Below are 24600 nucleotides of genomic sequence, written 5' to 3' on the forward strand. Positions count from 1 at the left end.
CGCCAGCAGCCCTATGTCCCCCCAAGCTTTCTGTGGCCACAGAGGCTCAGGCTTCCACTCAGCTCCACTCACTAGCAAGGGCCGACAGACGCCTGAGCTGCCCAGGTGGTGGCCTGAGGGGGCACGGCTGGTCAGGCAGAGCCACCTCCCCAGCGTGCTTACCTGGGCAAAGAGCACCACTAGACTCCCGTTGTCGGGGAACTCCAGGTGCTTGGAGTAAAAGTGATGGAGGGCAGCAATGTCGCTCTGAATCAAGTCCTTCTTCTCATTGTCTAACTTGTCCAGATCTGCGGATGACAAGCCATGATTCACTGGCGGAAAACTGTGGACCCTGAGTGTGGCCCCGTTCCGCCAAGAGGGTCTGGGCAGGAGAGGGCAGGCCCAGCCCTAGTGGGCTTCCTCCCCCACACGTCCATGTGATAAGACCCATGTGGCCAAGGCCGAGCCTCTCTCCTCATCCCTGGACAAATGCCAGCCCGTCAGGACAGGAAATTTCCACAGGCTCTAGCAGCTGAGTGGCAGGGGGTGCCACCTGTGTGGTCTAGTTGGAGCACCGGGTGCCCTGAAACCTGGTCGAGTACCTGAGGCTGGCTGAACTGCTGATGTCAGCAAGGTGGCAACCACCAAAGGGCCTGCAGGTCCGGCCAGTGTGTAAACACTGCCAGCATAGACCTTGCCTCCTGTCTTCATCCGTGTCCTCCCCTAGACGGGGTGGACAGGCCCCTGGACAGACAGACAAGACACTCACGTGATTCAAACTCCTTCACAGCCAGCAGCTTCTCTGAAGGCGTCCGCTCTGGGTGGCTCTTCTAGAAGTCGGGAAGAAACCACACAGCAGACCGTCAGCAGGCGCTCGTCACGGGCCGACAGACAAGCGCGTCCTGTCCCCAGGAGCTGGGCTGGCCCCAGACGTGCTAGGTGGGACTCCGCTCCCTCTCACAGCCTAGCATCTCCCCCTGCACCCTGGACACCTAGTGGAAGGGACCTTTCCAGCCAGCCAGGCTGGACCTAGGCATCTGCCTGACACCCAAATCCAGAAGACCCTTCTGAAAAGCCTTACAAAAGGTCTGCCTCACTCTGACACCCTGATAACACGATGTTGACACCCCAATAATGTGATGCACATGGTGGGCTCTAAAATGTTTGTTATGGAAAGGCCGGCGGCAAGCCACCAACTTTTTAGGGTCCTTACTTAAAAGGACTGAGTCTGCACATGAACCATCCTATTTATTATTTCTCCTGCTTAAAAGGAACAAAATCGAACCCCCCATCCATTTTCCACTTTCTTTAAGCATAGGCGAAAATGATCTCAAATTCTGTGTTTCAAAAAGCACACTTTTGGTGGGATCCGCGAGCCCAGATGCACTTTAAACACGCTGCCCGCTTTGTTCTAGACGCCCTGAGAGGAGCTAACAATAGTAAGCCCGTCAGGCTTTGAGAACATGAATAAACTTGATGTTGACAAGAGTTCAAACGCGGCGCTCAGGAGCTGGCCCCAGGCCCGTCTTTGTGATCTGGTGCTTCAATTCGGGGAGACAGGTGGTCTGCAGGCCCTCTCACCTCCCTAGTTAACATGTTAAGCTTCCCCTTGGTGGTGGGGTGGTCGGTCTCCCCTAATCCTTTGCAAGGCACTAGAATACAAATGGTCTGTTTTTTAATCAGCAGGTCCCACAGAGATGAAACGATGACCAGGTAACAACTTTTCATGTCACAGACTATTAGCAGTAGCAGTCATTTTAATAAAAGTTGAATGAAACTGGTATAAACTCATCGTGGCAGCCAGGCCACCCTCCTGGGGCCGGAACATTTCAATCCTCCTTTTCTGGAGCAGAAATCGCCCATTCACAGGAGGCATTTCTCTGAGATTCCGAAGGCATTTTGCCTGGGGAGGCTTTTCGCTCAGCGAGGCACACCAGCCTCTTCTGCATTCCTGACCACAGCTCTGTGACACTCACTGGGGTTGGGAACCCCTCGTCCCCACGAGCCTACAGGTCTGATTTGATGCCTTGTGTGCCCTGAAACCTCACCCGGTCACCCCATCTCTTCCTACCATTTCTGCCAGCCACACACACGGATGGAGAGATGGACGCGGCAGAGAAAACCGTCGGCCAGGGGAGCTGTTCCGAACCTGGGACGCATGCCCCGGGCAAGCCCTGGCCTCCCAGGCTGACCCAGTGGCATTTTGGCGGCACCTGACTGGGCCACACAGCCCGAGGGTAACCTCAGACTTTGAGAATGCCCTCTTGTTTGTGCAGCCTGGGGCCTGCTGGCCGGACACAGAGCTCATCATTACGATCACCTTTTGGCTGATACCAGAAATAGAAAGTTTTAAAGGGAAGGGGTGGTGGTAGGTCTCAGGAAGAGGGGGATGAAATTTCAGCTTGAGAGCATCGAGGCCCTGCACCGACTTATTATTAGCGGGGCTCTGTGGACAGGCGCCTCCAGCCCTCCCCAGCAGCAGGATGCTCTCTTCGGGTCACAAGGAGGCCCTGGGGTGCATCCCCACTCTTCTCAGCATGGCTTTTGGAGATGAGGTGTCCCTGTTGCACTGTGGGAACAGAGGAGCATGTGGCCTGTTTCTGAAAGGCGTGGCTTCCTTCCATCCTCGTCCGTGGGCCCCCCAACTCACCTCGCTTTCTCCTTTCCCACCCCTCCCCTGTGTTCCTCCTCTCTCCTTCCACCCCCTTCCTGGGCCTGAGACCACCGCCCAGAGCCACAAGGCCTGTCTCTGCACTCCTTGGACCAGCAGTGCCCTGGCTTGTCATGCCTCAAAAGCCCTGTTTCTCTGTCCCCATTTCATTATGACCTCAGGGCTACCTGGTGCTGCAACATGCCAGCCCCACAGCGAGTGACGTGCTGGTCCAGGGGCAACCAGAACCACTGGCCCTGGAGAGGTGCCCAGCAGTCGCATGGACGTGACAGGAAACGGAGCCCAGGACAATTCTCCCGGAGCAGCGGCCAAGGGCGGTCACTCATCTTCTGACCTCCAGGGAGGCCCAACCAGATGCACAGAACATGGCCCCACCTCCTCACCTGCTTGGCCAGGATCCTTGCTGTCAGCCTGACAGTCTCTGAGGGATTCCAGTTCTCCCCAAAAACCACCATGGGAGCACATTCCAGGCGGTGCAGGGGCCAGTCTGCCTTCTGGAAGGGCAAGCAGATATGTTTAAACACCCCTTCCCGATGTGTACACAGCAACACACACACACATGCACACACACACACAAACACAGGCACACACACATGCACATGCATGCACACATGCACACACGGGATTAATGTGGCCAAAGAGAGGAGGCAAACACCCTCCCAGTTAGGGTCAAGTGAAACATGTTTCCTTTAGGACAACACGACGGAGCTCAGAAAAGCAGGAGCTCAAAACACCCCTCAAGAAGGACATGGCTGGACAGCCTCGACGGGTCTACCGAGGGCGTCATGGCAGGGCATCTGCTTACTGAGTTTTGTCACCCACATCTCAGGTCTTCCCGGAGTCCCTCACTCCCCCACTGCATAGCCTACCCCTCCTGTGACCTCGTAGAGGGCAGGGGCACCTGGGCCTGGCCTGGCTCTGTGTCCCCGTTGGGGCAGATAACAGGGCTGGCGACCAGCCCCTCAGAGGTGAGCAGAACAAGACCCAACTGAGAGTCTGACAAGGGCAGGTCTGGGCAATACTTAGGAGACAGATGTCCTGAAGATTCATTTCACCAAACAGGAAAATGACTCCTCTCCAGTGAAGCTTTCAGGCCCTGGGCCGAGAAGGATGGGCAAGGATGGTGGGGAGAGACCGTGGGGGGACGCAGGCAAGGGAGTCGGAGAGCAGTGTGGGCGGCTGAGGGACAAAGCCCTCTGTGGAAAGGGGGTGGACAGCATGGACGGCGCTGTGGTGGTGTCCCTGTGAAGTGCTGAGGCCTGGTGGACTTCACACAGGTCACCGCGGCCCCTGACCAAAGCCAGTTCTTGGTGCGACAGGGACAGGAAGCCGGGGGTGGTGGTTTATGGGATAAGGCCTCTCTTGGCGAGATGCATCAGAGCACATTTGCCACCTGATGGACATCTTCAGATACCCTCCCTCCACAGAAGGGGGTCCTGGCCTCCCCTCAGCCTTTCCTGTTCAGACAGGCTTCAGGCCGGACCCCCAGATCTTCCTTCTGCCAGCCTCGCCTCACCCCATCACGCTCCAGCCAGGCTGCCTCTGCCAGCAGAACGTCTGAGGGGTCTTTGTCCCCTGTGCCTTCCTGGCCCGTTGCATCCCGGACCAAGCCTGGCCGCTGCCTGGACACCTAACTGGCCCATCCCCCACCTCCCTGGGCACTACACCCACGAGGTGCCACTTAACATGGGGGCATGGTCTGAGAGGGCAGCCCATGCAAGCGTTACTGCAGGCAGGGACAAGACCTTGGGAACCCCACCCCACAGGCCCACCCTGACCCCGCTGTCCTCCGACCGCCATGAGGGTAAAGCCACAGAAGGAATCAGCCCCTGAAGCAAACTCAGGTCATGCCAATTCTCAGAACCATCTAGTTTCTCATCCCAAAGCAAAAGGCAGATGAGCAGGGGTCACTGTACAGAGCCCCCAGGCCACCCTGCCAGGCCCTCCCACTTCGGCACAAGGCCCCCTGGGGCTGGACACCCCCACACAAGCTCCTCCTGTAGGTGTCTGAGCCTCCTGGGGTTCCCCACCGTCCGGCAGCCCTCTATTCTCCCCACCATCGTTCTCCCCACAACTCGTGCCACGTGCCCCACCAAACACAGCCCCTCACCCTGTCCTCACTCAAGGCTCCTCACACCTGAGCTCACAGGCAGTAGCTGCCGGCTTTGCTGTCTCCCCCTGTTGACAGGAAGGGACTAGTCTGTTCAGTCCATGTTGGGGACCTGACACTCAGCTAAGTCACCGAAGGAATGAAGATGCGCCCTCGCGCCCCCATCTGGAGGGGGGGCCACCTGCTTGGGTGGGTGGGTGGGGCACAGGGGTGCGTGGGCCCATGGCTGAAGGACCCAGGGTAGCGATGGAGATGCAGCTGCAGCAGAAGAGGTGGTCCAGGCGCTGGGTGCCAAGTCTGAGGGGGAAGGGAGAGCAGGACAGAGAGGGCTGGGTCCAGGGGTACCAGTGGGCTACAGGACCCCTGCTGGGCTCACAGGATACCTACAACCACCCAACTACCCCCTGGGCCGTGAACCTAGGAGCTCTAACAAAGCACAACTTGCCAGGTGACCTTGGTGCAGGAAGGGCTTGTGTTTTCCAAGCCGTAGTCTATGCTGCAGGCACTTAAGCACCCCGGGACCCCAGGAGAGCAGCTCACAGGCCAACCTAACCCGTGCGGGTGACTCGTGTGCCTCCATGGGCGTGTGCACAGCACACAGGGTGGCATTCACAGACGGGGAAGTCCCCACAGGGAAGGGCATGCAGCGCGGGGGTTGGTGTGATCTGGGAGCGCATCCCCGCCCCTACTGTGAGCCGCGGAGAATCCTAATCCCCACGCGGCTGCACCCCTGGCTGTAAACAACATGATCCCGGAGCTACTTAGCGGCTCCAGAGCGTGGAGCCTACGATTTTACACCTTCCAACAATGAAGACCAGACTCAGCATGTGAAGGCAAGCAACTGTCGGCCACTCCCCAGGGAAACAGGAACCCGGTACCCGCCGAGGGTCCAGGGGGTTCTCAAAGCTGACACCCCAGAAGCACCACAGCCTACACTCCCGCAGCAGCAAGCTGGGGTCTCCACAGCTGGTTCCTTCACTTGTTCACTCCACAAGCCCCACGGCTCCCAAGGAGGCAGGGACGGGGGCAGGTGCAGTCTGCCTTCAAGGGACTTACAGATGCAGGGCTATAGAGGGGTACCAGTAGCAAGGAAGGACTGCTGTGGGGGCCAGGCCCACACTAAGCAGGGAGGCCAGGGAGCGGGGGACCTTCCGGGGAGGGCAGAGCTGCCTGACGGAACTCATGCGTCATTTCCATGTCACGGCACCCTCTACCCAGTTAGGCGTGACGAGCGGCGGGCATGCAGGAGCACGAGCTGCACCGCTTGGCACTGCTCGCTCACATGCTTGGAAAAAAGGGGCAAGGACAGCATCTGCTGGGGTGTCAGGCTCTCATCCCGTCCCGCATCGCTACTGCCATGGGGGCCCATGAGCTTACACAGCCGGATGGTTTGCCCTAATGTTGCCCTAGAAATCATAAACCCCAGGCCCGGGACAAACACATCTTGGCCATGCCAGCCTGCTGGATGGGACAGATGTGACTGAGGACCATGTCTGAGGTTCCCCCAGCATGACAGTGTCATGGAACGCGCAGTTAGTGTCACGGCACCCGGGCCCCTGAAGAACGAGTGGGGTGCTGTCTGACTGGGTGAGGACACAGGGATTTTGCCTCTCTAGCTCTTGCACACACCGCTTCTCCTGCTGTGCCGACCTCTGAAACACTGTCCTCCTACATGGCAGGTCCACATCATTGGGGACGGTGAGAAGAGATGGCAGGACCTGGGGCCTCCAGGACCTCTGTCTCAGAGAGATGGAATGCCAGGGGGCCAGGGGCAGTGGATGGGCACCCTCAGGAAGGAGGGGGTGCGGCCAGACCCCAGGCGAGGACATGCACGGGCCCGCACTCCCTCGGCCCCCCACCAGCAATGCCACATGGATGCTTTTGGTCTTCATGCATATCCTCCCTGCTGGTGCCGGCCACCTTTAGAAAGAGCAGCTCAGCCTGCGAGGGTCCCTGTGTCTCGGCTGTGAGACCGACTTGGCCGAAGCCTGGGCCCTGGAGCTTAAAGGCAAGGCCGTGCACAAGGTGCTCGTGAGCACGTCTCAGACACCGGCCGCACCAGGTGTTTCCCAGCCCACGAGCAAAGTCCAGCACATCTCGCCCTCGGCCCATTCCCTCCCCCAAGGGCCACCCATAGCCCAGCACTGACATTGCGAGACATGCATGGCGCTGCTTGTTAATGTGAAATGCCCCAGGATGCTTGAGCCTGCCCCTCTCCCCTCTCCTGATGTCCCGAATGATCCTCTTGCCTGCGTCCTGGTGCATTTAATGAAGTCAGGGTGAGAGAATTACACACACACTTTCTGGGCATATTTATGAAAATAAATATACTTCATTAAAATGCACAGGTGACAAAATAAGCCTCACTACAAAGAATTTCTATTTCTTTTATATCTCCTCCCATTACCCTTTCATGCATTGTCAATTAAAATCTCTCCTCTGGCAGGACCATGCTGGGTCAGGCGAGCGGGGAGCAAAGTAAACTGGCACCGAGTCCTCTGATAGCATCAAATAAGCTAAATCCCAAAGCACCGTGACTGGAGATGGGGGGTTGGGGAGAACTTGCATCAGGTGCTGGGTCCTGGCGAGAGGGAGCCCACAGCAGGGACCAGCCTGGGCACCTGCGAGGCCAGGCAAGGCCACGGCCCTGGAAGGATCCCTTCGCAGCTGTGATGGCCCTTCTCCACCATGATGCCCCTTCTCCTCGTGACGGCCCTTCTCTGCCACAATGCCTCTTCTCCTTGAGGGCCCTCGGCAGCCCCTGCTCAGCACTGCACAGGGGAAGGCTGCCACGCCATGTGCAAGCTGAGCCCCAGCTCAACCCGTGTGGCCGCGGACAGGCCATCCAGCCTGGTGCACCAAGGAGGAGCCAGAGGTGAAGATCATGGTCAGTCCACCCTGTCTTCTGGAGGAGCCAGAAGACTCACCTGGGGGCAGCACGGTCACAAGGTGCTCAGCAGCAATGCACAGAACCACAGAGTCGTGCCAGTGAGTGCCCTGGCCCAGGCCCGAGTGAGCGATGGGGAAGCTGCCTGCCACACTCTGACAAGCAGCCACCTTGGCTCAAGCCTCTAAATGTGACTTCCCATACCAGGGTGGGTCCTTCATTCTGGCTCCCCAAGCAATCTTGTTAGTCTGACCCCCTGCACAGCTCTCTGCAGGGCAGACACGCTGTCCAGCTGCCTGGGGTGCAGGGAGAAGTCGGCCGTCTGGGGTCTCTGGTTAACATGAAGCCCTAGGAAGGGCAGCCGCACCCTCATAAACAGGGTTTCCAAGTCTTCAAGTGGCAGAGATGAGGGCCCAGAGGCACAGGAACCACCCAGAACCTCTAGCTGAAATTCCCAGGGCTGGTGGCCTTGCCAACTCAGTCCACCAACACCCCATCCACAGCGGGTGGGAGCAAAGCCTGAGCTCTCCTGTGCGTAAGGAGGTCCCACTCTCAGACATGTCCACTCCCAGCCCACTTCCATCTTTGCTGCCTGGCAGGCAGACCACTCTGGAAGCCTACCTCAGGGGACCTGGGGTCTCCTCCTCTTGAGATACCCCCAGACCCTAGGCTCAGCTGTGCCTCCCTGTGTCAGCTGAGAAGAGAGGCCAACGCAGCCGCCTCGCCCACTGCTAGTAGTGGCCCTTCCCCAAGGCCCAGGGAGAAGAGGAGAAAAAGGAAATCATGGGGATCCAAAAGGCACTGAACGGGGCATGGATGAAGGGGGTGCCGAGTAAGGGAAGGAGAACAGCAAAACGAGACACAGACAGGCACAGCAGCCTGCCCGCAGAGCGATGCCCCACACGTCTCACTCCCCGAGGGTCTGCACAGGGTTCCGTGGAAGTAACAATGAGTGAGGAACGGGGTGTGTGGAGAGGCCAGGGCCGGATTTCCACCTTGGGATTCTGTGGTGTGCCTTTGGGGAACTGCGCAAGCAGCACTCAGAGAAAGCGCAGGGGACACCCCTGGACCTTCCCCCTCCCACTGTCACAGGAGAGCCAGACCCGCCAGACACACGCCTGTCTGCTGCAGCCCAACACTTGGCTCCTTCCCATGAGCCCCAAGAGCCAGCTGGGGCTGCACCAGGGCGGCGGCAGCCCCTGAGGAGGCAGGTTCCAGCTCGTCATGGGCTGTGGGCAACAGGGACCTGCCCAGGGGGCCATAAGGACAGACCAGCCAGGGCCAACATTTCAAGTCTCAAAGACAGCGCTGACACCTCTCGTGTCATTCCAGAGTTGTCGCCTGCTGCTGGCGGCCTGTGGTGGGCAGACAGACCTGGGGGCAGAGTGACCTGGGCTGACACCCCATCATCTGCATCCAAGAGGCCAGCTGCTCGTCCTTCCCAGCAACCCTGCACCTCGTTTTTGGCCCTGATGGTGGAACCCAAATGAGGCTTCCTACTCCCAGTTGCATGTCTGTTTTGCCACACGCAGGGTATCCAGCATGCCCAGACACTGCTCAGCAGCAGCAGGGTTCTCGGGGAGAGGGGAGAGGAGGACTTGGGGGTCCCCAATTCAGGGGAACAGGCCCTCCCTGCCGTGGGCCCCATGCCTACCTGACACTCCGCATTGCAGTAAAACGCCTGCTTGCATCGTCCGCACTTGGACAGTCCTTCTTTCCTTAAAAACAGAAAGGGCACAGTGGAGGCAGGAGCGAGACATGTGAGGTACATCCCTACCCCCCAGAGCCGAGCCCAGAGGCACCTTCCTGGGAGGTGTGGGAGGGAGTTCATGAAACTCCATGTGCAGGAGCCTGAGGCCTGGTTCCTGTGGAGGGAGCTCGCCCCTGAGACCAAGGATGAGGCTGGGCTCCCGAGCCTGCTGGGACACCCCAGCTGTCATCGCTGGCATTGTCCCTCAGCATCTGGGCAGGTCAATGGGCTTGTGCCCGACAGTGTCACCTCTGAGGAGGAACAGACCATCTTGGAGGTCTGACACACAGATGTGGGTTGGGGTTCACTGGCACCAGGGACTTCAATGTGAGGACCCCCTTTATCATCCAGAGACCCAGCTACCAGTAGGCAGTGTCCAGATGTCCAGATGCTCATGGTGGGCCTCCCCATAAGCAGAGGTCGTGGGCAGAATCACAAGACTGGTGCCCGCACCCTGCAGGCTGTGGGGAGACTCTTCCGCCCCCTCGCCGGGTCCCAACTCCCTGGTCCCTGACTGTTAGCTTGTTTCCCATGAAGGTCAGGGTCAAGGTCGCTTCTGAACTGCTGGGAATTTGCCATCTGGAAGGGTGGAGGCTCCTTCCAGACCTGAATCACCCCCCACACGTCTCAAAACCACCTTTGAGAGGGGGACAAGCACGGGGCTCATGTCAACTGTGACCCATGTTAAGTCCGCCCAGCCCCTGCCTTACGGCTTCCGGTAGAGCCCACCCCTGCGGTGCCCCCAGCTGACGAGGACACACACACCACTGTTGGCAGAGCCTCCACCGCACCCGTCAACCAGTGACAGTCACCACACGCCACCCACGGAAACCAAAGTGTTCCCAAAAATGCTGCTGTTGGCACCAAAACGCCGCCTTGCAGTTTTCCTGACAGCATTCGGGTTCCCAGAAGCAGACTGAGGAATGTGTGGGAGCAAAACGCATCCTGTGCTGGAGGCATAAATAAATACTCAGAGTTTGCACATCTCCATGGCTCAGAAAGGAGCCCACTCAACTTAGCCAAGCTTCTTCTCTGGCCTGAATCAACCCAGGGGCAAAGTCTGGCTCTGTGTTTGGGGACAAGAGAGAAGGGCGCGGACACTGCTCGCTGCGTTCCGGTGGGAGGGGACAGGCAGAAGGGTGCAGGAACAAGGATGCAACCACAGGCCATGCCAGGCCACAGGCAAGTGCCAGGCGGAAGGTGGAGACCAGCAGAGCCAGAGAGGGTCCTCCAGATTGCTGCACAGAAAGGAGGTACGCCGGAAACAGAGGGCAGGTGGGGTGCCCTCCCCAAATGTGCACCCAAAAGTCCTTTGTTGGTGCTTATTTTCTAAGGGGAGGTCACAGAACCTCTGAGAATTTGATCTAAGTTATTAACTCCCCAACAACACACCTCCCCCCTACCCACCAACACTTAAAAATTTTATAAAATTCCAAGGGCTCGTGGGTCCTTGAAGTCCATAGGAATCACGGAAGGCCCCCCTGATAGAGCAAGATCAGGGAATGGTATGTTGATTGGCTTGAGAAACAGGTGGCAGGACCATCTCCCACAGAATCTGCAGAAAAGTGAGCAGCGGAGGCTGTTCTACAGCCTCCAGGTCACACCCAGGAGACCCAGGCAGGGCGGGTTGGAAGACTCCCCCCTCTGCTGTGGGGGGCGCAGCCGAAGAATAGATCTCTGATCCCTCTGTGCCAGTGACAAACCAGAGGAGCAGGAAGAACACCAGCTCCTTGGGGGGCAGGGGGACCCCTCACTCCTACTCCTCCTGGCCCTCTCTGGCTCAGGTCTCTGCGCCTGCTGGCCCAGGTGACCCTTTTAGAAAGTAGGTGAAGTCAAAACTCTTCAAAAAGATACCAGATGGGGAGGGGGAGGTGACCTCGTGTTTGACCATCGCTGACCCAAGTGTTGCCGAGAGACTCCCACGGGACATCCAGGGATCTACTGTTGCTGCTGAAGACGCCCTGAATCCCCCTTTGCAATGTGACCGGATTCAACAGTCCCCTGACGTGGGAAAGAAAGCTTTCATAAAGCTCTTCAGGAGTCTCAGAAGTTTCCAGAACTGGCCTGGTCCTGCGGGAATGTCCCGAGTGCAGGCTTTGCTGATGAAGGTTCTGGAAGGGCACTCCCTGGATGGGGGAGGCTGGCTACCTGCACAGCCACAGAGAGAGAACAAACATCATCAGGTGTGTTACTGACCATATTTTCTAACTACGTCAGAAGCATATTCCAGAAGCCAGGTGTGCACCTGAGCAAGCAACCTCCTGTTTGATCCCACCTCCTCCAGACTCCCGCTTCACAGTTCAGGATGAATCGGGAGTTACTGCTCACAAATCTTTTTTTCTTTCTGGTGCTGGAGGGGTTATGTGATCTTGGGCAACCTAGTCATCCTCTCTGAACTCCTTCCCTCCTCTGTAAAATAAAAAGCTAGCGTCTACCTCACAGGTGTGCTAAGAAAGTTACATGAGAAAACACGATGGAAGTGCACCCCGAACTTTTACTCAGCTTGTGTGCTGACACCTTTGCCAGGATCCTGCTCAGACTCATGCTTAGAGGACCACGTCCCCAAGCCTTTGTTTCATGGGCAAATATTGACACTGCTGCGCACAGAGAGCTCGGAACTCAAGATGAGGTTCCATCCACAGGGGTGGGGACGGGGGCAGGAAACGCGAGGGTCTCAGGGCCGTTGCCAGGGACAGAACTCGAAAGACTCACTCCTGTCACTTTCCACTGAAGGAGACACACGAACATTAATTCTCTTGCTTTCACGATTGGGAAGCCACGAATATCAACAAGTCCAAGATGTAATTAACAAGTCGCGCAGGTGGTGAGTGCGGCCACGGGTGCTGATGCAGGAGATGAAAGGGCCTGATCCCGGGAGTGCGAGGATGCTGCACTGCAACAGGCTGGCAGCACCGCCATGAAAGCAGGCAACTCTGGCAGGGAGGGGGTTTGCAATAACAATTACTTTTAATGAACAGTGACAGAAGAAGTGACAAGTGGGCTCTGTTGAACAGAGGCTGGCCCAGCCAAAGGAAAAAGGGAAGAGGAAAAAGCCCAGCGGCACGGCCTCCATTCCCTGGGCTGAAGCAAGACAATCAGTGGCGGAGTCCGCCCCCCACCCGAGCGCGTGGCTGCACACTGGACAATTTTTATCTGAGAGACAGAAAAATTGGAGGAATTGTGGTGGAGCCCTATTATCGCCCTGGTCAGGGGACAAGGACAATGCAAGGCGATTGTGCAGTGTGAAAGACGTGCTCGCAGCACTTTAATCCACAATGGGCCGGGGAAGGGACCTGTGCTGCAGGGAGCTTCTTCCCAGAGCCGGGCCAGGCTCCGCGGGGCTTTGTTCTGAGGCTTGTTAGAAGCCAGAGCCCGGGGCCTCTCGGGGAGGAGGGAAATATTTAGGGCAGCAAGGTAGCCATTAATAGGTTTTCCCAACTCTGGGGCTGTGATTTACCAGGGGAAAGCTGGGCGGGCAGCGGGGCAGCTAACCTCATTAGAAAACAGGGACACTGGGGAAAGGGCATGATGGGGGTCAGAGGGCACATGGTGTCAAAGGGCAAGGTGTCAGCTAGAAAGTGTTGAGGAACTAAGACACAGCGCACGAGGAGCTGGCGCGCTGGCGTGGCTGAGAGCAGCCCTGGATGCTGAGTCCGTCCGGAAAGGGGCAGTGGCTCCCAGATCTGTCCTCATGGTCCTGACAAGCTCAGCGCACCTCACATCACCATGCACACTCGCCACACACACCCCAAGTGTCAGTTACCTGCCATCAGGCCCTGCACACACGACTCCAGACGCCATGGCGGTGGAAAGGGCCCATGGAGGTGAGACACCTGTGCCTCGGGAAGGACAGACTCGCTAGCTCGGGCTCAGAGGCGAGAAACCTTTGCCCAACAACAGCCAGCATCAAAAGACTCTCCCACAAGTCCTGTGTGCTATCCCGGTCCCTGGGTCCTGAGAACCCCCACTGGGCAAGAGAAGGAACGCTTGACCCAGAACCTAAGGTTTTCCCCCAGCACTTTACACCTCACGTTCCTATTCAAGATCAAATGATCTTGAATGTTCCTGCTCCTTCATCCTCTGCATCCCAAATACCTACTGACTGGGGAGTCTTCCTTTCAAAGGAGAACAGAGAACATCCATCATTTCTTCCAAAGGCACAATAAAATGACATGTCAGCAATAAGATCAGACCCCTGGAATGGCCGCTGCCCTGATGCCCACGGCACCGAGGAGACTACAGAACAAGGGGCGGGCTGGGGCCTCCCTTGTGGTGCAAGGGGTTAGTCTCAGCATGTGAACTATCTGCAGTCACTGCAGCAGGAGTTCGATCCTTGGCCAGGGAGCTGACACTCAGGGCGCAACAGACCTCTCCTGTCACCTGGCTGCTCCCCTCAGCAGTGTATTTCAGTGGATCCGCCTGTTTTGCTCCCCACTCTGTTTCTGATGAATCCTCTCAGCCCCTGCATCTCTGGCCTACACCCCAGTTCTTGTATGCATAAATAAATAAATCTTTAAAAAAAAAAAAAGAAAAAGAAAAAACAAGGGTCAGGCCGAAAGCCAAGCAATGAAAAATGCAACTATTTAAAACTCAAAATGCCCCTCACAATGCCCCTTCTCCCCCATCGACACTCTGGCCACAGACTGGCAGGTCTCCCTGTGGCACACAACACCAGCCGTGCCTTCTAGAAGATGCCAGGACTGCTGCGGCCACACCTGAGCACCAGTTCCGCCCAGGAGAGACGGGATGGGCCCCATGAGACCCCTACACAAGACTAAGGAGGGGCTCTTGTCCCTGCCCCTCTCCTGTAGACAAACAGGAGCTGGATCCCATGCATGCCGTGAGTTACCCGCTTGCGGGCTTCACCCTGACAGAGCAAATTTGTCAGATGTCATTCAACCAGATTCTAGCATGTGTTTTTCTTTTAATCCTTACAGCTGGATATGAATCCATCTGCGTCTCTGCATGAAGAATATCTTAATGCTGTTAAAACTTTGCACGAGGCAGGAAAGAGACCTTTGGCTGCCTAAGCTGAGCAATTTCAATTAAAAAAGGGCTGTCCCTGCAAAGCACTAGGTGAGGGCTACTCTGGGGAAGGAGCTACCTGGAGAGAAAGCATGAGAGCGGGCGTCAGTACCAGGTGGGGGACGCAGCACCAGAGGGCCCCAGGCATGACCGCAGGCCGCCAGGACACCCAGGGAGGTACGTGGACGGGACTGGCTCATCCCGGACCCCGGTCAGGGTGCGGCTGACAGGACGTGCGGGGAGACGCACCAGGCTGAGCAACGCGGACCAGTCCTGAGAGATGCATCCCCGGTGACTGTCCTGGAACCATACCAACCTGACCTGTGCGGCCTACGGCCAGACTGTTGGCCCAGCGTTGTCAGGGGAAAGGCTGCAAGCGTGAAGTAAACGCTGTGGGAGCACATACAACGTAGAATTGGAGAAGCCTGGGCTGAAGCGTGTGAGCAACTTTGCACCTATGTGAAACCTGAGGGGACACCTTACGTGAAGTAGATCACCCTGAGAAAGATGGTGCCATGGAGTTTCACCCCATGTGATAAGAAACAAAAACTCTTGGACTTTAGGAACAAAGTAGAAGTTACGGGGGAGGCAGAGGAAGTAAAGGGGTGGAGGAGGCACTTACCTGGAACCAGACTATAGGTGGTGTGCAGAAATTGATAAAGCCTGTACATCTGGACCCTGTGTGTTAACAACCCACATTGCTTCAATCAAAACAAACCAGCCAGGGGCCACCCTGGTGGTGCAAGGGGTTAAGAAGCAACCTATGAAGCTTCTGTAGCCTCTGCAGCATGAGTTCGATCCCTGACTGGCCAAGGAGCAACCCACATGCTCAGCAGACCTCTCCTGACTCGCCCGCTGCTCCTCTCAGCAGTGTACTTCGGTTAATCTGCCTGTTCTGTTCCCCACTCTGTCTCTGGAGAATCCTCTCACCCGCCCTACCCCCTGCCCTGTCACACCTCTGGCCTGTACTCCAGCTCTTGTGTGCATAAATGAAAAAGTCTTAAAAAAACAAAAAAGCAAACAAAAAAGCAAACCAGCCAACCCCCTCTTGGGCCTCTATCCAAAGAATATGAAACCATCAGCAAAAAATCCCATGTGCTCCACAGGATTCACAGCAGCATCATTTGCAGTAACTGGGACACGAGGGGCCTAAATGTCCATCGGGGGACAGTCGGGTCAAGAAAACACAGAACATCTGTGCCATGGAGTACTCTTCAGCCAGAAGAAAGGATGACATGCAGCCATTTTCAATGCTATAAAGGGTATTTGAGAAAATTAAGTGCTCATCAGTAAGAATGATAAAAATACTGGACAGGGCCTCCCTGGTGGCGCAAGGGTCGAGACGAAGCACTATGAAGCTAATCGCAGCACAAGTTCGATCCCAGGCCAGGGAGGTGACCCACATGGCGCAGCAGACCTCTCCTGTCTCCCTGCTGCTCCCTGCAGCAGTGTATTCAGTCAGTCCGCCTGTTCTGTTCCCCACTCTGTCTCTGGTGAATCCTCTCACCTCCCACACCTCTGGCCTGTACCCCAGTTCTTCTATGCATAAATAAATCTTTAGGGCCTCCCCTGATGGCGCAGCGGTTGAGCGCTGGGCTGCAAAGCTGCCCGCAGCCTCTGCAAGTGCCGGTTTGATCCCGGCCACCGGCGAGGGTCTCACATACATGGCGCGCAGACCTCTCCTGCTGCACCCGCTGCTCCCCTCAGCACTGTATTTCGTCGGTCTGCCTGTTCTGTTCCCCTCTCTGGCTCTGGTGAATTCTCTCAACCTCCCGCGCTTCTGACTGTACCCAGTGTTTGTATAAATAAATAAACAAATCTTTAAAAATAAATAAATAAATGTACAAACAAATCTTTAAAAAATACTGGACATTTGCATAGCAGATAAATTAATAATATGAAACTTTCAAAAACAAGAGGAAGAGGGGGTAATAAACACCGTGAGGGCACTGAGGTGGGGAGAGAGAAAAGGAATTAAGAGATGTCACGGGGAAAATTTTAAAAAGCCAAACACAAGGCATCACTCAACGAGGATGAAGGGCGAAGCAATAACCTAAGACACTTCTAAAAATCTCACCCTGATGGGGAGTGAGGCCCAGCGTCGTGCCCTGGTCATCCATCTGCTCAGCACGGCGGTGGCCAGTCCTTCTGAAGCCCCTTGGCATGGGGCAATGTCTAACTGGACATATGGCCAGAAAAAGAGGGAGAGGATCTGAGCAAGTCTGGCTTGAGAACAGACTTGGGGTGTAAGCCCCTTCCTGGGCCAGGGCTGGAACCAGAAGAAGCACAGGGTTGGGGTGGACAGAGAGAAGCATCACCACACAGCTGCCTCTGAGGGGCCGGGGGGCACCGGGACAGCATCCAAGGTCAAAGCAAGAGGAGCTGGTTGGGGTGAGGGTGGGAGACTCTGTGAAGTCTGTGCTGCAGAAGTGGGGGAAGTGGGTTGAGGGTTCGCCCTCAGGACGGAAGGAGCCGAATCACGGCCAGGTGAGGGTGGCCAGAGCCCTGAGTGAAGGAAGTAACAAGACTAAGCGTTTAACAAGTGCTTTCCGGGGCCCCCGTGCCAGGTCTCTGACCAGGTGTGGGGGCTGAAAAGGTGAGGAAGACCAGGTTTCCAGACCCAGGAGCAAGTGTGACCGAGGTGTCCGAGGTGCTGGGGAACAAGGGTGAGGGGACAGGTGTAGCCTGCAGATACCAGGGCAGACCCCCCCAGAACCTGAGTCAGCCAGGTGGAGGCACAGAGGGAGGTTTGCCTGAGCATGAAAAGGAGAGTGGGTGTGTGTGCGCACAGGGGTGCGTGCCACTGAGCAGGCTGGGGCCGAAGTTCCCTGCACACTCACCTACCACCCACTCGGGTGCCCTGACCTGCACGGGGCTCCATCATTCCTCAGGGAGGGTGCAGGCGAGCGCTGACCCACCCCTCACACTACCGGGGGAAGGCGGGGCACCTGGGTGTCTCTGGGGGTGACAGCGAGTGAAACCAGCAGGTTGCCTGTCTTATCTGCACCCATACCTGCAGCTACCTTACTCAGGAAGGGTGTGTGGTACCCCCAGGCAGCCAGGAACGAGGTTGAGCTCTTGGCTTCAGAAGTTTTCTTTAAAACAAGCACAGACTGCCCATTTTCAGCCACATGAATAAGAAAAAGCAGAAGTGGCCCAGACCCAGGGAGGGTGCACAAGAGCACTCTGGAGCAGTGCGGGGTCTCAGTTCCTTTTTCGGTTGGAGGCGGCCATGAGGCTTCCCAGTGCAACAGAGGGTTACCTGCACCCTCACCCCCCTACTCCACCTGGCGCCGTGACGATGCCGCGGCAAACCAAAGGGAAGGAGCCCCACCCCTAAAAGCCCCCTACGCTACCCTCATGGCCTGGAGGGCGTAGCCCATGTCTCATGGAAGGCAGTAAGGTTTGGGGGTTCTGTCCCCTCACCCTTGTTCCCCAGCACCTCGGACGCCTCGGTCACACTTGCTCCTGGGTCTGGAAACCTGGTCTTCCTCATATCTCACCTTGGACTAGAACTTTGCCAATCGCTCACCACACCACGTAACAACACACACCATCATTTCCCTTAGTCATCTGGACCTCGTGGACAACACCTCGTGGACAACACTCACCAAATTTTATGTTCATAAATTGGTCCAGGAGCTCTGTACTATTTTTACATTTCAGATTGGAGAGGAGTCCCAGAGACACAGGCATGTGCGGGAATGCGCGGACCGGGAGGACAGGTCTTCCTGGAGCCTAAAGCCTCTGCCCGTCTCACTGCGACTCCCTTGTCTCTCCTCCACACTCAGGTGCCCTGGTGTTCTAGCATGTGAGTGTGCAAGGGCAGCCTCACTGGGGATGGGGCACACAGTCAGGAGTGGCAGGGAGGTCTGTGGCCTTGTGACCCGTCAGCAGGCCCGACCCTGCTACTGAGGCCAAGGTCTCGGGTTCAGCCCCTCAACTGCCCCTCACTGCGACTGCAAGCCTCAGAAGGACTACGCCCCACAAGTCCCACAGCTCTGCTGTGAGGCTGGGGGTGTGGGTGGGAAACAGAGTGAAGGCAGAGAGGCTGGCAAACAGTGCCCTGGTCCACCCCTGGCCGCCCCCAGGGAAGAGCAGAACAAGGTGACGGGTCAGCTCAAGGACAGTTGGAGTCTGGTTTTAGGTCTACCCGGTGCACGGTGCCATGAAGGCAGATCCAGCAGGTGTGCATGGGGAGGGACAGAGGGATGCCCTTCACATGCTCTGGCCTTGCCCAGACAGATGGGGGCAGGTGATAAGTCTGAGACTGCGCATCTGAGGACCAGTGTCGGACATACAGTCGTAGCGACTTCGGGTCAGAGAACCTAGGAAGAAGGTATTTATCAAGACTGACTTGAAAACAAAGGTGAGAGAGACCTAAGTAAGCAAAGGGTACGCCTAGAACCACAATGAAGTCAGGACTTTCTCCGCAAGCCTCACACTCAAGCGGACCTCTACGCTGCCGGGTTCTCAGCAGTTCTGAGCTCTCCTGCCAGTCAGGCGCTGCCATGCTGCAGGCAGCCCAGGGGCTCAGCGGATCCCTGAGAAACCAAGATGCAGCTTAGCATTTTCTGAAGAACCTTCTGACACCATGTGGGAGCCGCCTGGCTGCAGACATCTCTCCAGGGATGGCCACTCAAGGCTGCACCGTGAATTCTGTACCCGAACCTTTCCAACTGAACATGCACCCAGAGCAAGGTCCTGGGTAACGGACCCACTTGCAAGAAAGCAAAAAGTTCTGCAGAGCTGCTCACCGCAGAGGGCGGGGCAGCATCCCTTGTAGGCAGGTGTGGAGCTGGAGGGGACCTGCTCACTCCTCGTGATAGTCACAAATATTCCAAGCCCACAACAAAGCCAAGGGCCTTGTGCTTTCACCTTCCGTCAAATAATTGATCCAAAATCCACGGAGCTCTTAGCAAACTCCAAAGCAGGGCAACATAAAGCCCCAATCCCAAAACAACACAGGCTGGAGAGAAGCAGCTGAGCCAGTTTGCTAGATTTTGCGTTCATTTGTTGCATTACCTGTGGGATGGGGGTAAGGCAGAAACCAGGGATGAATTAAGTCGGAGCTTTAGGTGAGAACCCCAGCAGATTCAGGCGAAGGGGGCGGTGGAAAGGGGGGTCACAGAGGACGTACTTGACATAAACCAAGCAAGATTCCAGCAAACCTCTCACGCTGTCCAACGGTTTCTTCCTGCAGAAAACGGATGAAGTGCTCCCAACTCCATGCTCCTTGGGGTAAGAACGTCTCTGGGGGTGCTTTCTGAGCTCCAGAAGAGCGACGTGATTTCAAAGAATGTAATCTTCCATGGGATCTTTAGGTTTTTTGACTGAGAAGATTCTGGACTTTGGGGAGGGAGAGGCGTTCAAAGGCCGCTTTAACTCATGGGCGGGAGAGTCACCTCAGGATGTCCTGTGGCAGTTTGTTTCTGTCAGTTGTTTCCAAGCAGGCAGTTGGGTCCTGAGCCCCTCGGGTCCAACAGCAGGAGTGGGGCTCCCACACAGGCAAAGCCAGGGTGCTTTGCAAGATCGAACTTGTGCTGCAGTGCCTGCAGATAGCTTTACAGTGCTGACAACCCCTTGCACCACCAGGAAGGCCCGAAGAAGGTTTTTTATTTTTTGAGAAAAAGAGAAAGCTTTGCCCATGCAGGAGCATTAGATCACTTCCATTAGGATTTGGAAAATGCAGAAAATGGATCCCAGATGCTCACTGGTGGTCCCTCCCAAGAGTGAGAGCTGCTGCTTGCTCTGGGCCCATGTGCACAAGACTTAGCAGCCTGCAAGCCAAAGACTGGACCACAAGTCCCAAAAGCAAGTTTTACGGCGCGTGGACACACAATGGAGTGCAGGGAACCAGGTGCTCTTTGGCTGCCCGCACTCTGGCCGCCATTTAAGAGGGCAGAAAAAGAAGCTGGCTGAGGGGCCCTTGTGCGGCTCACAGGGGTGCCAGGTGGTCTAGTTAACAGACAGCTGTGGATGTTTCCACTCTGGAAGCTTTTTTGTTCTCGAAATGGTTTCTGGGAAGCTCAGGTATGGCCAATGACCTTTCCAAAGGCCAGTGCTGGGGGTGGATGGTGACGGCATGATGCCCCCTGGTGGATAATGTCCAGTACTTCCTCCAGCTCTCTTGGTCCCACCCCTACTTCCCACAACAGAACCCTGGAGTTGCAATATTCAGTCATGCTATTTAGCATCCATCACTGGAGCGCATCAAACAAGGCCCAGCCAGACACCGGACAGACTTTGGGGGCACACCAGGGCTCTGCTTAGCCCTGACTCCCGCCATCTAATCTACGTCTCACCTAGCTAGGTACTAACATGCACATGGTAAAGATAAAGGGGCCTAGTGCTGGAAAAGCAAGTTCAAAAATGCACCCAAGACAACCCCCTCGGGAGGGCAGAGGCCAGGGTCAGGCCCCGCCAGGGCTGAAGGACTCCCATTTTTTAAGCAGTATTGTTGCCGTGAAAATTTTTGTAGGGAAGGCTGAGGAGCAGTCTGCTTTGGGGACACGAGGGCAGAGGATTTTGCCCCACGGGCATCAGGATTTGAGACATGAGCTCCTACTGGTTGTGGCACCTGCAGACACCTGTTCCTCCAGGAGAGCTGGCCAGGGGATCAGTTGCCAGAGCAAGAGCTGCCAGAGGAAATGGCGGGAAACCTTGAGAATGCCCTGAGCGCTGATTCCAATCTGCTTCCTAGAAATCAGAGATTTGGAGAACAAACATTCTCCTGTTTCTTGGGCATGGTGGTATCAGCACACAATTTCAACATCCTTGGGGAGATAGAGGAAGGATCGCAGGTGTTTACACAAGCTCTCACAAGACAGAGGGGAAAGTGGGAGCCATTTTTCCCACCAGGGTGGGGTGGCCTCAAGGAAGCACATGGCTGCCCTGGGGAATGGCCTAAGGCAACAGACAGGGCACTAAACCAATGTCATTCAGAAACTTTGTCACCAGCAATTCATTAAATGCACCTGACCATTCACGTGTGTGTGGAGGGAGGGGGGAATGGCATGCCCAGGTGACGGCATTGGGGACACTCACCACCAAAGAACACCTCTCCAGTCCACCTCTCCCCTCTAAACTCAGGAGTCTGAGCTTTAATTCGCTGGAGGTGTGGACAGGTATCTATCATCAGAGCACGTACTACGTGCCTCACCCAGGCGTCTTAATTCAGGGGAGGGACGCCAGAGCGGCCAGGACCCCCGCGGCGGACGCACCTCCGTGCTGGTGACCCCGCTCTCCCGCTCGGCTCCTGCCTCTGCAGACACCCACGCGGCTTCAGACTCCCAGCCACAGCGAGGCTGAGAAGATCAAGGGAGCAGTCACAGCAGCCTTTTTAACTTTGGGAAAACCCAATGCTCACTTCACTCAAACCGCGCAAAGTGGTGCCACGACCCTTCCGCTCTCCACTCTCCAATTCAAAGAGCCACATCACATGCAGCCCGTAAGCTGCCCACCGCGCGGCTCGTCTAGTTCCCTTCCAGGCCCCCCATTCCCCACAGAAGGCAGTTCCGGCGGGGAGTCTGCACAAGATTACTCCGGGTTCAGCCTCTGTCCCGCTCTCCTGTCAGCCTAGAACGCGGCACGCAGGCCGGGGAGGGCGAGTCCTCCTGGGCGTGCTGGACTGGAGATCTGGAACCTGCGGGAGCTCAGGTGAGCTTCGCATCATCCAGGGCTCTCATTTCAGAGATGCAGAAAGAAACAAGTTCGGAGAGATGCCCCTTCCTCGAGGTGGTGAGACCCAGGGACAAAGTGAAGGCCACCCACAAGTCTGCCTGGGGGCCTGGCGGCGCCTAACTAGGAGGGAAACACAGAACCTACCAGAGCAGACCGGAATTCCTGCATTACAGGTGTAACCACTTCTGGGGCATACTGGCTCCCTGGGCGGCAGCGCCTCGGCCTGTGAAATGCAGAGCCTGCCGCACTGGCCATTGCCAATGTGCCTTTCGGGTCTGACACTGCCGTGACGCTGGAGGTTATGTGCAGTGTGGGCTCCGTGAACACACGTGCACATTCATGAGCACGGACGGAGGGCGCAAGTGGCAATCAACAGCATTGCCAGCCTCACTTTTTGCCCGCCCATCCCCCCGAGAGCCGGCTACAGACCCCCAGGTGTGGGTCAGACCCAGGCTTCCTCCCGCCCTCAGTGAGGACAGGGCCAGTCACGTGCTTTCCAGGAGCTACGGAGTGTCATTCAGTCCCCGGCTGGGAACGGCACGTCTGCGGCAGGCTGCAAGGTGGGGGCGCCCCGCCGGGGTCACGGGAAAAGGGACCCACGGCGGCGTCCCCTCCCGGGACCCCCTCCCGCGCCCCACTCCCTGGCCGGCCGGGCAGCGCGTGCGGGGACTGGGAGCGGCCGCCCGGCTCCCGGCCCCTGCTGCGGACCGCACTAAGCCCTCCCGGGCGCGCTGCTGCCCAAACCCGCCACCGGCGGCCGGACGCCCCCGCGCACGTGGCAGCGCCAGGGGCGGGGTCCTAGAGCGCCCCGCCCCGCCCGCCCCCGCCCCCCGCCCCGCCCGCCCCCGCCCCCCGCCCCGCCCGCCCCCGCCCCCCGCCCCCCGCCCCCGCGGGCGCCAGGACCCCGCTCACCCCGCCGCCCAGGTTCCCCCGCCCGCGCCCCCGGCCCGCCACCCACCTGGCGAAACACTGCTCGCAGTGGTTGCCCCGCTCGCCGACCGCGAGCACGCAGGCGTAGGCCGGGCAGGAGAAGAGCAGCTCCCCCACCCGGAAGGGCCGCAGCGCCCGCAGCCCCCGGCCCTTGCCCGGGCTGCAGAAGCGCTCCAGGCCGCCGGCGCCCTCGGCCCTCATGGCGGCGGCGGCGCTGTGCTCCGAGCGCCGGCGCCCCGCGAGCGGAGCTGGGAGCCGCGTCACGCGCGCGGCGGGGCGGGCTGGGAGCGCCCGGACGCCGCGGCCTCCCCTCCCCGGAAGGGCCGCGCCCGCCCCGCCCGGCCCGCGCCAGGGGCCCCCGGCCGCCCCGCGCGCTCCCGCTGCTTCCGGCGGGGGGAGGCGGGGCGCAGGGCCGCGTCGCCCCGGGAGCCCCCTCGGCCAGCGCGGGCCCGGAGGATGCGTCACCTCCGGGAAAAGGGGCCGCAGGGGACGTTTCAAGAACTGAGTATTCAGGGGGTCACGGCCTTTCCAACTTGGGCATCTTTATACCTTGTGGGGAGCCTTCCTCGCCTGGGCCTCGCCGGCCCCGCGGGTGGAAGTTAAGTACATGGACGCAGAGTGCTGCTCTCCTAGGGGGCTCCCCGCAGGAGGCAGAGAGTGGAGTGGTGGTGGGGAGGGGGTCGGTGCCAGGCCGGGGCCGGCCCTGCTAGGCTGGAACTCGCAGTGCCTTTGATTGCTCAGCCACTCAGCTAACTTATCTTCGAAATGTCAACGCGGCCGTGAGTCACGTAGGAGATTTAATACACCTCAAGCTTTGCAGAAGGGTGTCTAACACCTGGGTCCCACCACATGTCTGCTCTTAGCGTTGTTCCTATGAGAAGAAGGCAGTCGGCTGCTCCATACAGGACTGCAAAGGCTGGGTGGATGGGAGAACGTCAGCAGAAGATAAGGTATGATGCGGTTTGATCTCCGACATTGTTACCACGTCAATTCAGGACTGCTTCAGAAAGGAAAGATGAGTATGATTTGGAGTAAGTCATCAGGACAGCAAAATTTTTGACACAGCAATAAAATTCATAAAATGAGTATGCCTCTAGCCCCTGTAAAGAAATATTTTTATACTTTTTAAGACGTGTTGACTGAGCACCTACAATGCCAGTCACTGGGCAAAATGTAGCCCAGAGTTTTTGCATTGGGTGCATTTGTAACAGGGTGGTCCCCAGGAAAGGGGGAGGTTCCCTGCCCCACCCAAGGGAGGGTGGAGCTGAGCAGGAAGAAGAGAAGCTGCAGAAGAGACTGAGGAAGGAAGCTGGATGGAGCCAGGAGACTTGGAGGTGGCGCGTGGAGCCTAGAGACACGTGAAGAAACTGCTCTTGTCTTTTTGGTCATGGACTGGGTGACACAGATGTGGGTGAGACCCATGGGGAGGTGACAATGGCAGCTTTTATCTTGATGTTGATTTTGCTCTTTTCCTTCCGGGCTTGTCTGGTTGTTTCTGGCCCTTTTCTGTGGGTCCCCATTGGAAGATGCTTTAGACTTGTGGCAGGCCTTGGGGCCTTGCTCTG

The 24600-nt window shown here is 57.4% G+C and overlaps 1 protein-coding gene across 1 annotated transcript in view; it reads right to left on the bottom strand.

Moving 5' to 3' along the window:
• Positions 1-23236, bottom strand: part of SMYD2 (SET and MYND domain containing 2) — a gene marked incomplete at both ends in the record, with an annotated part of 37726 nt that extends 14490 nt beyond the window's left edge. Inside the window, 5 exons of the mRNA XM_084244772.1 lie at positions 163-287; positions 749-809; positions 3034-3144; positions 9302-9365; positions 23064-23236. Coding sequence (XP_084100898.1) covers positions 163-287; positions 749-809; positions 3034-3144; positions 9302-9365; positions 23064-23236 — 534 coding nt within the window. The remainder of the gene's footprint in view (positions 1-162; positions 288-748; positions 810-3033; positions 3145-9301; positions 9366-23063) is intronic.
• Between the last annotated feature and the right edge of the window lie 1364 nt (positions 23237-24600).

This window comes from Talpa europaea (assembly GCF_964194135.1).
Source record: "Talpa europaea genome assembly, chromosome: 10".
NCBI classification, from domain to species: domain Eukaryota; kingdom Metazoa; phylum Chordata; class Mammalia; order Eulipotyphla; family Talpidae; genus Talpa; species Talpa europaea.